At 41.4% G+C, this 16742-nt stretch overlaps 1 protein-coding gene across 4 annotated transcripts in view; it reads left to right on the top strand.

Annotated features, from left to right (window-relative positions):
- LMO7 (LIM domain 7) overlaps nt 1–16742 on the top strand; it is a 398841-nt gene that overhangs the window by 358514 nt on the left and 23585 nt on the right. For all 4 annotated transcript variants that reach the window (XM_030200597.1, XM_030200599.1, XM_030200598.1 and 1 more), the window contains 2 exons: nt 3200–3708; nt 11753–11803. In XM_030200597.1, coding sequence (XP_030056457.1) covers nt 3200–3708; nt 11753–11803 — 560 coding nt within the window. The remainder of the gene's footprint in view (nt 1–3199; nt 3709–11752; nt 11804–16742) is intronic.

Raw genomic sequence — 16742 nt, 5'->3', positions numbered from 1 at the left:
ACAATTGCATAACTCTTGTATCTGAGCAATATCAACTTCAATTTGAGTTACATACAGAAATAACGGGGAAACTCTTAGAAAAACAATTAGAACAATAAAGGAAATAATAGGAAAATAAAATAAAACCTTTTCTAGACAGGATTACTGCTAAAACTAAAATAAAACAAAATATGAATCTATAATGTCCATAAACAGCAACAGTAGTTCTCAAATTAAGTATCAGTTCATGGTTGAGGCGGTGGAAGCGTTGAAGAATCTGGAAGGAGATCTAACAGGGCTGGGTTTTCAGGCTGGCTTGCTGAAGGAAGTTGCCGGTCTTGAGATGGTTAGGCTTGTAACATCTGGTTCTGCGGTTGAGTAAACCCGTATATTTTTCACATGGACCCAAGACTTGTGGTCCAGCAGTTTGCAAGGTGTAAAGATTATTGCTACAACCTTGGGGGATCTAACATCATTTGGGCCTGGATAGATCTTTATTCTAGGCATACACCATCATAATCAGTCCATCAAGAGCCAGAGGCTGGCAAAGGAATAAGCAAATAACTGTATGCCTGAATGATATATTGCTATATCTTAGTGGGCATAGTCAGGGTGAATTGAATAGACATGAAAGACAATGTAAACATGGAGAAAACAGTGCTAATTAAGTGCAAAAGCAAAAGGGAAACCAGAAGGGTTCAATAATGAAAAGCCAATTTACATAAACAACAATAGTATATATGAAATTATATCTCCTGATTGGTAGGGGTCAGAGCTTCAACTTCAACCCTCTTAATACTAGGAATTGGGATTTGCATAATATATCTACACTTCTGGCTTGCATAATGTGCAAGACAGATTGGTAATTATTACAAAGACAAAGACATGATCAAATAACAATGGTAAAGTATATGGAACAAAAGAGAAGATTATAAAAAACAATTAAAATTTAAAAAGAGATGGACAGATGACATAGAACATTTGAACGCACAACGATATAAGTATCCCCTCTTGCGTTCAAAAAAACAAGAGAAAGAAGGATAGAGTGAACGGTCAGCATACGGCTGGTCACCACTGTTTTAATTTCCCCCTCTTGGACCTCTTTCTGACTCCAGATAACACGGGGGACTAAAGATACCTATTTTACATAACAGGTTCTGCATGGTTTCTCCAACCTCCATTGTCACCCAATCACAAGGAGGTCTGCTCTGGGTTTGCATTAGGGGCTGTAATAGAATTCTAATTCCCATAACTACTGCTTTCTGTCTTCCTGGATCTAGGTATACTCTGTGCCATTTATGTTCCCAGATAATGCTCATTAAAATTCTGTCTAAGTTTCTCCAGAAACTGAGTGTATGTGATCTGCCTTGTAAACTAAATGTAAGGTAAAGAGAAGATAGAATAAAGACAGAGATAGGTTTAAATAGATAGATACATTTTATTTCTTACCCAAAGACAAGTCTTCAAGTTGGTACAAATACAGACATCAGACTTTAATCAGGTACATTCAGCAGACAGATTCTTGGTACAATCGGACAGAGCTTCGCCGTCTGAGATAAGCGTTGGGGCAGACACCAAAGCTATGGCAGATTGTCCCCTCTTTTATACACAACCTCTCCATAGAAGTCAATGGTGGGAAACCTAGCTCTCAATTTCTGAGATGATACGTTCCCACGCGGGCTTATCAGTATGTTTTGGGAACAAGTTCTTTTTTTCACATCTCATTTCTGAGACACCTGTTCCCTGTTGCAATAGTTTTCACATACTTTTCACACCATCTTAAGAACTCTGTATAACCCTGTATAACCTCTGTTGCCTTTTATACAAAACTCATAGACTCCATTTTGTTCATCTGATTTAAAGTGACAGCTGTACCAGTTTGTGTCAGAACTCATGGTTCAGACCTGCTTTTTACAGATATTTGGCCTAGTCAGTACTTTAGTTATCTTAGGCTTCATAGCCTTGGCCCTCACTATTCCAGTGGTAGATCCAAAGCTAGGCCATATATTAACAATACCATCAGGTCCCGGTGATTTACTACTCTTCAGCTTGCTGAACTGACCCATTACATCCTCCAAGGTTACAGAGAATTTGTTTAGTTTCTCCGACTCCCCCGCTTCAAATATTCTTTCCGGCACCGGTGTCCCCCCCCAAATCCTCCTCGGTGAAGACCGAAGCAAAGAATTCATTTAATTTCTCCGCTACGGCTTTGTCCTCCTTGATCGCCCCTTTAACACCATTTTCGTCCAGCGGCCCAACCGACTCTTTGGCCGGTTTCCTGCTTTTAATGTATCTAAAAAAATTTTTACTATGTATTTTTGCTTCCAACGCTAATTTCTTCTCAAAGTCCTTTTTTGCCCTCCTTATCTCCGCTTTGCATTTGGCTTGGCATTCCTTATGATCTATCCTGTTACTTTCAGTTGGTTCTCTTCTCCACTTTCTGAAGGATTGTTTTTTGGCTCTAATGATTTCCTTTATCTTACTGTTTAGCCACGCCGGCTGACGTTTAGTCTTTTTTCCCTTTTTTCTAATACGTGGAATATATTTGTCCTGAACCTCCAGGATGGTGTTTTTAAACAGCATCCACGCCTGATGCAAGTTTTTTACTCTGCGAGCTGCTCCTTTCAGTCTTTTTTTCACCATTTTTCTCATTTTGTCGTAATCACCTTTTCTATAGTTAAACGCTAGCGTACTTGATTTCCTAGTTTCACTTCCTTCAATGCCAATATCAAAACCGATCATATTATGATCACTGTTATCAAGCGGCCCTCGTATCGTTACCCCAACTTCCCAATGCTTGGACAATCTTCCCCGAGCCCCGGCACAAATACTGCCCTCCAAGGAAGGGGGGTATCAGGAGATTATTATGAACTTTTTCTTATGTGTTAAATTACATTGCAGAGCCTGTAAAAACTCTGAGTCCCTTTCAGTAAGGGGGAAATGTGTTGATCTTACATCTGTTGTGTATGCTTGGCTAAACAAAATGAAAATGAAACCATTGTTTTAAGTATAATGTTGTAACCCAGGGTCTGTACCAACAACAACAAAAAAACCTGTGGCATAATTCTGGATTTTGTATTGTGGAGCTAGCTTGCATTTGACATAAATTTCCATGAAAAACTAGATGCCTTAGTAAAAGAATTCCAACTTGTGTCTAAAACTTGGACATACTTGAAACAAAATGCCCAGGAATTTTAAAATCAGGTTTTCTTTTCTGCAGGAATATATACTACAGAAATCGAGTACCGTGCCTGCACCTGTGCCCTCTTCTACCAGCTGGAGGACAGGCAGGGATGAAATCCCCCCAAAACCGATCAGCGCCAGCAGGGAGGAGGAGGAAGAGAAGAGGGCACAGCAACAGAAAGACTGGCATAGAGAGGAAGAGGCTTTTCAACTGGAGCAACAGAAGAAAAGGCAGGAAGAACTTCAACGTGAGAAAGAAAGGAAGGAGAGAGAGGAGAGAAGGCAGCAGTACGAGGAGGAGCAGCAGAGGGAGAGCAGGCGGCAGTACGAGGAGGAGCAGCAGAGGGAGAGCAGGCGGCAGTACGAGGAGGAGCAGCAGAGGGAGAGCAGGCGGCAGTACGAGGAGGAGCAGCAGAGGGAGAGCAGGCGGCAGTATGAGGAGGAGCAGCAGAGGTATCGGGAGGAAGAGGAGCAAAGAAAATGGCGGGATCAGATGGAGAGAGAGAGAGATCAGCCAAGGCGTACACAGATGTATCAATTCCAGAGGTATGTACTACAGAATAAGTCTTTAGTGCTTCATCTGCGTTCTTTAGATTCTTGAACAGCTAAGTTAATTGTTAACTGTGGTACATAAGCCTCTTGAAATATTTGCTCTTGTTTTGTAAAGGAACATGCATAGCTGATTTAAGCATGGGTGTGGGCCTGTTTGCCAGACAGACTGAGAGGGTGGTGTGATCAAGGGCTAGAAGGAGTCAGGTTCAGGAGTAATGCAGGGATTCATTTACTAGCAAGGGAAAGAGATGTGTAGATCAGCCTCCTTTTGCTGGTGGAAGGTATAAATATCTTGAAACAGAAGGCATGGAAAAGGACTAGAGGGTACCTTGTGGTGAGAGGGTACAACCCAAGACTGAGTAGCTTGAAGGACCTTGCAGTGTTAGTCAGCTTTTCTGGCTACGCGCAGGTCAGAATTCATTGCAGGAGGCTTCCTGTTGTAATTGGCTATCTCAGGGTCTGTCCTATTGTTTCTATTTCTTCACAGGTGGCCTTTAGTTACCTTAGGTATTGATAGAATAAAAACTCAGCAGTTTTTTTTGCAAGGGAGTAGTCTAATAAGAGCAGTGGGTTAAGAATCAGGGAAGCCAGGATTCAAATCCTGCAGATAATCCTTGTGACCTTGGACAAGCTGTTTCAGCCTGACTGCTTCAGGTACACACTTCGGGGGTAATTCTCTAAGGAGGGCACCAACATTTAGGTGCCAAGGACGTGTGTAAATGACCAGAATACTGGCATATACTTGCAAAAAATGCCAGTATTCTAGCTACGTGCTATTCTATGAATTGACAATACCTGCGTATTTGCGCGTCATATTCTATAAAGGAAAGTAGGTGTCTACTTTCTTTCGTAGAGGGTAAGGCACAAAAACGTAACCCCACTAGAGTTTTTTTTTTTTCTGTTTTTTCAGTAACTGCTTGGAATTTCAATGTGAAATTGTACAGCTTTATTTGTTACTATCTGTTTTTGTGCCAAGTTGAATGAGATTAATTTGAAACATGGCAAAGTTAAGATTTTTAGCATGACCACCCAGTGATTTTTGCACGTTCAAAAATGTTTGCATTGTAAAACTACCATTATTTGGGGTGGGGGGGGGGGAGGAATGGGGCTCCAGCTTACTGATATTGACATCACAATGATGTAGACCATAGGCGGTCGGTGGGTCAACTGTTTGGGGAGGCTAAAGGGGGCGGGGTTTGGGGTGGGGCCAGGGGTGGAGCTTAAATCCATAATTGTCTGATCACACACAGAAAAAAAATAAATGTCACAATTAATACCTTTTATTAAATTTAGATATTAGTTATGTATCATATGTCAAAGAATAAAGTGGTTGCTCAAAGCATATACTAACCACAATCGTTCAACTGCAAAACACTATGCACAACTTTGTGCAAAAACACACTCTGAACCTTACTGTACCATAAATATTACACAGGGCAGAACCTAATACACCAATATACCACCCATACGGAAAATGCAGACTGTCAACAATATTGAAACAAGGGATCATAATATCACAATTCTCATGTAGAGCCACAAAACATCCTAATTCATGTTTAATGTGGGATAAAATGTCATAAATAAGTAAATAAACTTTTAATGCTGAACACCTAATTCTCAAAGTGGACATATTCCAAACACTATAATGAAAATAAAATGATCTTTTCTACCTTTGTTGTCTGGTGACTTTGTTTTTCTGATTGTGCTGGCCCAGTATCCGATTCTGCTGCTATCTGTCCTCTTAACTCCGTTTCCAGGGCTTCCTTTCCATTTATTTGTTTACTTTCCGCCTTTCTTCTTCATTTCTTGTCCTACATCCGTAAGTAAAAGCTGGGTCCTCCGCAAACTTGACTGTCCAGTGGATCCAGCTTTTGCCTATTTTCTTCATCCATGTGCAGTTTTTCTACTCTCTTCCTTTTCCGTCATCTCATCTCCTTCCTCACTCCACCCTCCCCTCCATCCACCCATGTCCAGCAACTCTCCTCGCCCCTGCCCTCTCATCGCCCCTTCATCCACCATGTGCAGCAACTCTCCTCTCCCCTCCCCTCCATCCACCCATGTCCAGCAACCCTCTTCTCCCCGCCCTCTCCTCTCCCCTTCATCCACCATGTGCAGCAGCCCTCCTGTCTCCTCCCCTCCATGCACCCATGTCCCGCAACCCTCCTCTCCCCTGCCCTCTCCTCTCCCCTTCATCCACCATGTGCAGCAACCCTCCTGTCCCCTTCCCTCCATCCACCCATGTCCAGCAACCCTCTTCTTCCCTGCCCTCTCCTCGCCCCTTCTTCCACCATGTGCAGCAACCCTCCTCTCCCCTGCCCTCTCCTCTCCCCTTCATCCATCATGTGCAGCAACTCTCCTCTCCCCTCCCCTCCATCCACCCATGTCCAGCAACCCTCCTCTCCTCTCCCGTCTGCCCTCGTTTCCTTCCTGCCCCCCCCCCCCGCCGTACCTTTAAATATTATATTTTTGCTGGAGTTGCGGGCAGCGCCAACATTGAAGGCATCAGCAGGCTCATCGCGGTTCCAGCAGCCTTCCCTCACAAGTCGGATGATGGCTCCGCCCTTGTAGAAACAGGAAATACGTCAGAAGAGGGCGGAGCCATCATCCGACTTGCGAGGGAAGGCTGCTGGAACCGCGATGAGCCTGCTGATGCCTTCAATGCCGGCGCTGCCCGCAACTCCAGCAAAAATATAATATTTAAAGGTGCAGCGGGGGGGGGGGGGGGCGGGCCGGGGCAGTGGTGGGCTGGGGAGGCTTAGCCTACCCAAGCCTCTTATATGGGGTGCCTATGATGTAGACTTTCAGGGAGCAATGTTGGAGGCCTATCACAAATTATACCCAAAGCTGCAAGGAAGTGCTGCAGATCTGCCACAGGGACCGAGCAACAAGGCTGTTAAGAACTTCCTAAAGCAACTAAAAGCCTGTGTTTAAAGCTGGGGGTTGGACACTTTGAGCATTCACAGTGACTGCGAAATTCTGATGCATTAATTGTATTGTTTGAATGACATTATTTTACTGTTTGAACATTTTTAACATGACAAAAGTCACTAAACATCAACATAGCTTAAGATAATTAAATGTGGTTATAATAATAGTACATAAAATTTTCGGCAAAAAACTCTAGGGAGTTACATTTTTTTGCCTCATTCTGTATAAGCTTCAGTTAGGTGCCTTCATGGAACCTAAAATAGGCTCCCCTTTGTAGAATTACCCTTTCAGGTTTAAAAATATGCTAATGTACATTATAGTGGCAGCATCTCTTATCGGGACCTTTCTGTTTCCACTGCTCTATGTAACCGTCATCTCCAGTGCACATAAAAAGCGACAAAACAAAACAGAGTAAAGCAAAATAAGCAAGCAGGGTTGCAGGCAGGCTAGCGGCGGCAGTTCTCATCAGGTCTCTGGTTCTGTGTAGCCGCCATCTCCAGTGCACACAAAACGAAACAAGACAAAACAAAACAGGCAGGCAGAATCACAGGCAGCTTAGCGGCAACAGCTCTTATCAGGTTTTCGGATCTGTGTAGCTGTCATCTCCAGCGCACACAGAGCGAAACAACAAGCAAAACAAAACAAGAACAATCAGGCAGGATCATAGGCAGCTTAACGATAGCAGCTCTCATCAGGTCTCGGGGTCTGTGTAGCCGTCATACTGCCATACTGGGAAAAGACCAAGGGTCCATCGAGCCCAGCATCCTGTCCACGACAGCGGCCAATCCAGGCCAAGGGCACCTGGCAAGCTTCCCAAACGTACAAACATTCTATACATGTTATTCCTGGAATTTTGGATTTTTCCAAGTCCGTTTAGTAGCGGTTTATGGACTTCTCCTTTAGGAAACCGTCCAACCCCTTTTTAAACTCTGCTAAGCTAACCGCCTTCACCACTTTCTCCGGCAACGAATTCCAGAGTTTAATTACACGTTGGGTGAAGAAAACTTTTCTCCGATTTGTTTTAAATTTACTACACTGTAGTTTCATCGCATGCCCCTTAGTCCTAGTATTTTTGGAAAGCGTGAACAGATGCTTCACATCCACCTGTTCCACTCCACTCATTATTTTAAATACCTCTATCATGTCTCCCCTCAGCCGTCTCTTCTCCAAGCTGTATAGCCCTAGCCTCCTTAGTCTTTCTTCATAGGGAAGTCGTCCCATCCCCGCTATCATTTTAGTCGCCCTTCGCTGCACCTTCCTTCATCATTTTTTAACCATGCCGGCTGTCGTTTGGTCTTCCTGTTTTTTAATATACGGAATATATTTGGCCTGGGCTTCCAGGATGGTATTTTTGAACAGCATCCATGCCAGATGTAAATTTTTGACATTTGCAGCAGTTTTTTTTTCACTGTTCTCATTTTTTCATAGTCTCCTGTTTAAAAGTTAAATGCTAACGTATTGGATTTCCTGTGTGTATTTACTCCAAAGCCGATATCAAATCTGATCATATTATGATCGCTGTTATCAAGCGGCCCAATCACCATTACCTCCTGCACCAGATTATGCGCGCCACTAAGGACTAGGTCTAGAATTTTTCCTCCTCTTGTTGGCTCCTTTACCAGCTGCTCCATAAAGCAGTCCTAGATTTCGTCAAGGAATTTAACCTCCCTAGCATGAAATCACCCATTATTATTGTGTTCCCCAGTTGTTAGGCTCCCAAATTTCTGATAAAATTTCTACATCTGTTCATCCTGGCCAGGTGGACGGTAGCAATCACAACCCTTTTCCCCTTTACATATGGAATTTCAATCAATAGGGATTCCAAGATGTGTTTTGTTTCCTGCAGAATTTTCAATTTGATTCAATGCCCTCCTTAACATACAACGCTACCTCTCCAACAGTTCTCCACCCTATCACTACGATGTAATTTGTACCCTGGTATGATGGTGTCCCACTGGTTATTCTTCTTCCACCATGTCCCAATAGTTTAGTTTTGTGTCATCCGCAAATTTAATCAGCTCACTTGTTCTGATTTTTATTTCATTTATAAATGTTAAATAGCACCGGTCCCAGTAATGATCCCTGTAGCACTCCACTGTTCACCCTCCTCCATTGAGAGAAATGACCATTTAACTCTACCCTCTGCTTTCTGTCCAATAACCAATTCCTAATCCACACCAGAACATTGCCTCCTCTCAGGAGTCTTTCATGAGGAACTTTATCAAAAGCTTTTAGAAAATCTAGCTACACTACATCAACTGGTTCACCTTGATCCTCATGCTTATTCACATCTTCAGAGAAATGAAGCAAATTGGTGAGGCAAGACTTCCTTGGCTGAACCCATGCTGACTCTATCCCATTAAACCATGTTTGTCTATGTGTTTCGTGAACTTTATAAGAGTTTCCACTATTATGCCCAGTACAGACATCAGGCTTACTGGTCTGTAATTTCCCGGATTATCCCGGAACCCTTTTTAAAAATCAGTGCCACATTGGCTTTATAGAATAGCGCCTAATTAAGGTGCCTGCATTTATGCCTGTTGAAATTGAGTGTAAATACCAGTGCCTAAATTAGGCACAGATTGGGCATATTCTATAAATGCGCATAACTCATGGGAACACTCCTGAAACACCCCTAATCATGACCCCTGGAAATTACGCATTATAGGAGTTATGCACATGTACTTATAGAACACTGTGTGCATAACTACCAATTGTTAGCAGCCAATTATTGGTTTTGCTTGGCTTATTAATCAAGCTGCATGTGCAATTTGGCTATGCGCTCTGATTTGCGCATGCAACTTTAGTTGCCATATATAGAATCTCGGTATTAATGAATGTATGTGGTGCACTATTCTATAAAAGCACTTTTCCATGTGTAAAATGGCCTTCTATATATAGAAAATTTTCTTTAAAATTACCCCCCTGCGCCTCCCAGGGGAGATGGAGAATCTCAATCCACCCCCCCCCCCCAAAAAAAAAAGTTAGTATTGTTCAGTGCTTTTTTTCTAGCTAAAAAGGTGCTGGTATTGTGTAGAGCCTGAGCTCTTTCATTAAAACTTGAGGACCATGGGTCAGTTTTTGCAGACAATGGAAAAGATGCCAGTACTCAGTGCCCCCCAAGTACCCCCTCAAAAAAGCCCTGGTACTGTTTTCTATAGCACTTAAACAAAAAAGAGAGGCAGGAAAACACACAAGACGTTTCTTTACCATTGAAATAAAAATCTGTTATCTTCCCAGAGCAATTAACTTCAAAATCAAGAAAAAAGGGGAAAGATCTTAAGTCTGTTCTCCATAGGCATGAGGATTTCATAAGACACCAGCAGTGTGTTAACTGTGAGTGACATTTCTTATAATTCTCTACAGAGGAAGAGAATGGAGAAAGGTTCCTCTTTGACTCCTTACTCCTTTTTTTCCATCTGTGTTTTGCTTCTAGGATTCTGTAGCAGGGGTCGTCTTATTGCACAAAGCATTCATGCTCTTGGTTCCAGGAATCGTGAATACAAAAGTGTAGTCTTTCACAGACTCGGGAAGGTTGGAGAAAGTTCTGTAGTGGTAGCGCTCTCCCTGCACCTTTGCTGCAGCTTCTGTACCGTTAGGCTTCTCAACATCGGTTTTAGCCAAGGAACCCCCTAGTGACAGGCTAAGCTGGAAACTTCTTTCACTGAATCGCTATCAAGTCATGAGTTTACAAGTAGGTCATTCTGTTGTTATATGCAGGAACAGAGACACTGTGCTCATAATTAATTGAGCCACCCCTGAAGTATAGCAGTAGGGTATAATAACTCACTGCTAGTTTGATAGAACAGATCATGTGCTTTAGAGTACTGAAGAAGGTACAGATAAATTTGGATTCGGACTTCAGCATTTTCCAAATTTGAGCACAAGGTGGCTTACAAGTTCAGGTATACAAGTTATTTTCTGTCTAGGTAGTCTTATTATTTTGCCTGAAGCAATGAAGGGTAAATTGAGTTTGGGACATACAAAGTACCACCTTTCTGTACTACAACCTAAGTGATTAACATTTATTATATACAAGTATTTTCTCTGTCCCTAGTGGGCTCAGTCTTTTTTTTTTTTTTTTTTTTTGTACCCAGGGCAATGGAGGGTTAGGTGACTTGCTCAGGGTCACAAGGAGATGCAGAGGGAATTGAATCTGCTTCCCTGTTGCATTAACCATTATGCTGCTACTTTGCTCTGGCCAGTGTCACAAGGCACACAAGTGAAAGAAGTAGGATTTGAAACCTGAATTCCTTGCTTCTCAGCCTGCTGCTCTAACCAATAGGGGGGAAAATTCTATAAGTGGATACCTCCTTTTAGGTGCTTTGAATACTGCACAGATGCCTATTCTGTAATGGTATCTGGGTGCCCAGATTCTCTTCTGGAATACTAGTACAAGCTAATATCAGGGCACCTAAAATCTAGGCACCCATATTTACTTCAGCCATAGACCTGATGTCACCGCGAGAACCTAAATGTGACGAGGGAATGCATAACTTAACAGTATTCTGTAAGTGGCAGCACTGTCCATGTCCTTCCTGTGATTTGGAAAGAACAGTCAATCAGTAAGGCAAAATGGATGAGTCTTCCAACCCTTAATCACACATAATTGGTGAGCTTTACATCCTTGAGAAGTCATCAATTGTATATGTGATTAAAGGTTGGAAGACTCATCCATTTTGCTTTACTGATTGACTGTTCCTACAGACTCTGTAAGGTTTTCTCTGTCCTCCAATTCGATGTGGGTTTTTTTCCTTTGTTGCTTCCTATAATCTGCCCGCATGAATACCTCCTTATAGAATTGCATTGATCTGCTTTGCACACCTAAGTGTGTACTTAACCCACGAAAGTGCAGGCATTCTGTGCAATCACATGTGCAACTGGCATTTAAATGTGGGTCCCCAGTTATAGAATTGCCCTTTGGATGGCTGCTCTGCTCCAAGTGCAGTATTTGCTCAGCTGTGGAAATGCTATTATGAAACTCTCTGGAGACTATTGTTATAAATAGGGAAAAACTAGTATTGAATAAATTATCTAATTTCTATTTAGGATAATTCTCTGCCTTATGAATTTGTATTTTATGCTTTTTTTTTAATAAATTTTTCTGTAGGTCTAATAACTCCAGAGATCTTGATGAGACTGGCAGTCGTGCTTCAGATAGGTGAGTAGCACACTGTGCTGCTTATGTGGGTATTTGGATGGAAGTAGCTTCAATTGGAAAGCAGGATAGAATCATGGAACACTCTCTCCATCCTTCTCTGAGTCAAATGCACATTGTGTAGTGAGAAATTTAGCTTTACGATGTGGGGGGGGGGGGGGGGGAGGGGGGGGAGCCACAAACCAAGGTGGAAAATCTTTCAAGTAGTGGTGTCCAAGGTGTAGAGCTAAAGCAAAGTATCATGGGAGAAGAACTCATTGGGTTGCTGTAAAGTCCAGTGGTTCTCAAACCTGTTCTAGTGAACCCCACAAGACAGTCAGATGTTCAGGATATCTGTAATGAATATACATGAGAGAAATTTGCATGTCCTCACCTCCGTTATATGCAGATCTCTAATGCATATTCATTATTCTCTACCAAAGTAACTACTTTAAAATACAAAATGTCATATGAATCATTTAATAAGCGATAGCATTAATCGGTGCCTCCCCTTATCTTTACTCACTCATACTTTCATCATTCACATTCATACAAAATTGCACTAACACATTCATAAATCATTCATAATTCATATTCAAAATTGCATATTCATTACAGATATTCTGAAAACACAGCTGACTGGTGGACCTCAAGGACAGGTTTGAGAACCATTACTGTAGACTACCAGCAAGCATCATGAGTATTTCAAAATGGAGCTATCAGAGGACTTTTCCTTCTATTCTATACAGTTTTCCAACTGTAGTAACAAAACTAATGGTGAAAATCTTGAAATCTGTCAAATTACATAAAACTCTAGGGAAGGAAATTAATACTACTTTTACTTTGGTCTTCATGGAAGTATGAGAGAGGGTATATGAATATAGAGAACTAAGGCACAGAAAAAGGTTAATACAAAAACTATAATCTAAATATGGCCTTGCCTTAATGTATGTGTTAGATTTTGGAGCTGACCCCCCCCCCCCCCCCCACTACTTTTTCCTGAGAACTAAGAGACGCAATTTTGTTTGCATATGATTGGATCCTTATCTTTAGAGAAAGCAAAATACAAGGTAGGACCTGAGGGTTGTTAACAATAATGAACAACCTTTCTGCTATCCCACTTCTCAGTACTACAATCATCGAATTAGATAACATGCTGTTTGTGGATCATATTAGCAACAAGTGTCTCCAAGTGTCCTTCATTGCTGTCGAAGATGTTGACCTAAGAAGCTAGACTCTACGTGTAGTACAACAGTAGAGAAGCAGAAACAGATAAGGAATTTTTTATTTTCATGGACGGCCTGGAATTTAAGCAACATATTCTAGGACTCTCTCACATTTATACTTATGAATACTTATACTGAGAGTAATAGACACAAGGCTCAGATGTTATTAGAGGGGGGGGGGGAAGGTAAAGTGGTTTATTTGATAGTACTGGCAACAAATAATAAATATAATCAGAGACAATGAATCATGCCAAATCACTTAGAATGGTGATAGTGTCTTAAGTGCCTGTCAGGAAAACTAGGACAGTCAAACACCCTAATCCTGAATTATTAGGATGCCTAACACCCCAGGCACTTACAAGCACCAAGGAGATGATTCAACCTAACAGATGATACCACTCAGGAACACTGGATCTGGAGGCAGGTCAGGAACTGATGATGATGATATCAAGGACTCAGGAACTCAGCAGGTGGACTGGCTCGGAGCCAGCTGATGGCCACTATCAAGCTCATTTTCAAAGCACTTAGCTTCCCAAAGTTCCATAGAAACCTATGGAACTTAGCCTCCCAAAGTGCTTTGAAAATATGCCTATATGTAGGTTCTGATAGATAACAGCTCACTTGCCAACTAACTGATAATACTTTCAAGGATATGGTCCTGGTGCCAGGTGTACTGGAGCATGACGACCTAATGTCCCTGTAATGACGTCCATGCTGATAACAATACATCAACAAAAAGTTGTTGTCCAAATTGGTTTGCTTTTGTCAGACTGGATGACTCATGAGGCCTTGCACTACTAAGCCTCTGCATTAGGGCTGACAATAGCCAAGTATGGAAAAGTCAGGTTTATGATGTAGGCTAGTGCTGAATTTGGAGTGCTTTTTTTTTAACACAGGGTTTTAGCCCTACAGATGAAGTGCAGATGGGCTCTGTGCTAAGTGTCCTGGTCAGCAAGCAATGTCCATAGCTGACAGAGAAACAGGAAATGTCCAAGCATCCATCTTACTGTTCATACAGATTCGGGACATAGGTCTCAGCTGCGCATAGAGTGACACAAACCTGGGCCCCCTGGTAATCTAAAAAAGAAACATGCATGGTATCAGGGCTTGTCTTGAAAGACAAATTAGGAAAGCAGAAAGACAGTGGAGAAAAAAAAATCTGAATCTACAAAAGTGGTTTCATTGAATCTAAATTTTACTTGAAAAAAGTTAAGCAAGCAAAAAAAGAAATTTACTCCACTTAAATCTCTACCAGTAGCTGTCAATCTAAAACACTATTTTATTTTAATTTAATTTAATTCTGGCCAGTGCTTTTTTTTTTTTTTTGTAAGGGAAAAAAGGTACCAGTACTCATACAGTGTCAACCTTAAGGGTGTGGTCACTATGGCTCCATCCCTGCAGTATCCACACCCATTTTACCAGCCATGGAGCATTATAGGCATTATTGAAAATAGTACACAAGTCCCTAGGCCCAACAAAAGAACCACTAAGATTGATCATAAACTAATAAAATATGTAGACAAAAAATCAGCTGAAACCCTGAAAAACCTGACTCTTTCATGCAGATAGCACCAGAAAAACAAAAAATATTTTCCCCTTGGTATAAAATAGCAGATGTAAATTTCAAATATTCCATTCACTACATTACAAACTACAAATAAAACAAAAAAAAAAATAAATAAGCACAGCTACCACACTACTTTATCTTAAAATAAAAATAAAATTCTTTTTTTTTCTACTTTTGTTATCTGGCCATGTACTTCTTTTCATTTGTGGTGGTCCCAATCTCTGGTTTCTACTTTCCTCGTCTTCTCTTAACTCTGTTGCCATGATTTTCTGTTTGTCATTTTTATCTCCTCCTTTTCCTTTCACTTTCTTTGATTTTATTTTCTGCCTTGATCCACATTTAGTTCTTTCTTACTATCCAATGTTCAATTTCCCTCTTTTGACTATCTATCTTACAGCTTGCCCCTCTCTCTCCTCCCCGTATCCATCCAACATTTGCCTCCTCTCTCTCCTCTCTACTTCCATCAAGCATTTGCTCGCCTCTCCTCCACACATCCAGACAGCATTTGCCCTCGCTTGCTCTTTTCCCCACTTCCAGCCAGCATTTCTCCCCTTGCCCTTGCACTCCCCATCCAGCTATTCTCCTAGGGCCGCTGCTGCTTCTCCCAACAAGCAGCCGCGTCACCAGGCAAATCAAGAGTAAAAGGCGCAAAACCACAGTGCTCAGATGCATGCTGTCGGCTCTGCCGATCCCTTGCCCTTCTGAGGTCAATTTCCTGTTCCGGGGCAGGGGATCGGCAGAGCCAACACAGACATATTCAAATCCTTCTCAAATCTTTGTAAATTGGTCTCTAGACGAAGATGAGTGGGAAGTGAATTCTATAGGTCTGGAGCAGGATATAAAATGCAGACTCACATGTAGCATCTAGTCTTGCTCTTCCTAACAGAGATATAACTATGTAGTTCTATTTTTGATAGCTTAATGAACACAAAGGACAATATGGAATACGTAAGTTTGCTAGATATTGGGGATGACAGAATAAAGTGCACAGAAGTTGTCTCATTACCCTAGGGGCAACTGCTGTGCACTTCATAAAAATATTCACATTAGCCTTCATATTCACATTAGCCTTCTAGGTCTAATGATGGGGGGCTTAGACTTGCAATGTTCCACAAGTTACTATGCAAATTTGTAAGTCTAAGTGCTTTGAAAATACGCCACTATACCTCCTTATCCCCTCATTCTTTGGAAGACCATACCTTTCTATCCTCTTTAATTATTTTATATTTATATTGAATTTTAATTTTGTTGAACCCATAATTCTAAGCTATTTCATTGGACATGTTCAGAGAGAGGGTGTTTCCAAAGCAATACATAAGGGTCAACAGCTACTCGGTAGGTCATATATCTTTGTAGTGGAGACCTGATGAAAACAGAATATCTCTTTAAAGCTTGTCAGATACTCTTATTGGACTAACAATGTATCGCCTACAACCTGATAGTTGACCTATATTTCTTCATATCCAAGTGGACTAACACAATTCTCTGCTTCTGGGCTATGTAGAATAGTTAAGATGCACATTTCCAATGCTGACAAAAGGAAGATGTCCCACAAATGGGCAGAAAAAGCACCATGTAATTTTGGGGAAAAATTTAGAAATAGCAGCAACGTACTGTATATCCTGCTGGCCACATCAGAAACATTGGGAGACAATTTTCAAAGCTATTTAGCTGGGTATATGGTTGAAATGAAAATTGCCCATATGTGGCAAGCTAAAAAGTATGTACCAGCTTTCAAAGCACAGGGTGCTTTTAGCTGAATTAGAGGCATTCTCGGGATATGTCATCCTAAACTTTTACTGTATTTGTGGGATAAAACTGCGTATGCATTTAGTTTTTGAAAAGTACACGTACTGCCCCCCCCCCCCCCTCAGCCTATACAAATAGGTGTAAAGTATGCAGACAGTTTTAGTGCACATAGGGAGCAATTCTGTAATTTGGGCACAGACATTTAGGCTCCAGATATGTGCATAAATGACCAGAATAGTGGCAAATATGCATTTATTTATTTATTTATGACATTTATATCCTGCATTAGCCCGAGAAGAACTCAGGTTCAATGGGGCTTATATAACAGTTAGAAAAGCATGAACATGTTCAAAATATATTAACAGAAAGTAAAATACATCATATAATATTAGACTAGTAAAACTTGAGTTAGGAGCAGATG

This window comes from Microcaecilia unicolor, chromosome 4 (assembly GCF_901765095.1).
Source record: "Microcaecilia unicolor chromosome 4, aMicUni1.1, whole genome shotgun sequence".
In the NCBI taxonomy this organism is placed as follows: Eukaryota; Metazoa; Chordata; class Amphibia; order Gymnophiona; family Siphonopidae; genus Microcaecilia; species Microcaecilia unicolor.
This window is presented reverse-complemented; position numbering and strand designations above follow the sequence as displayed.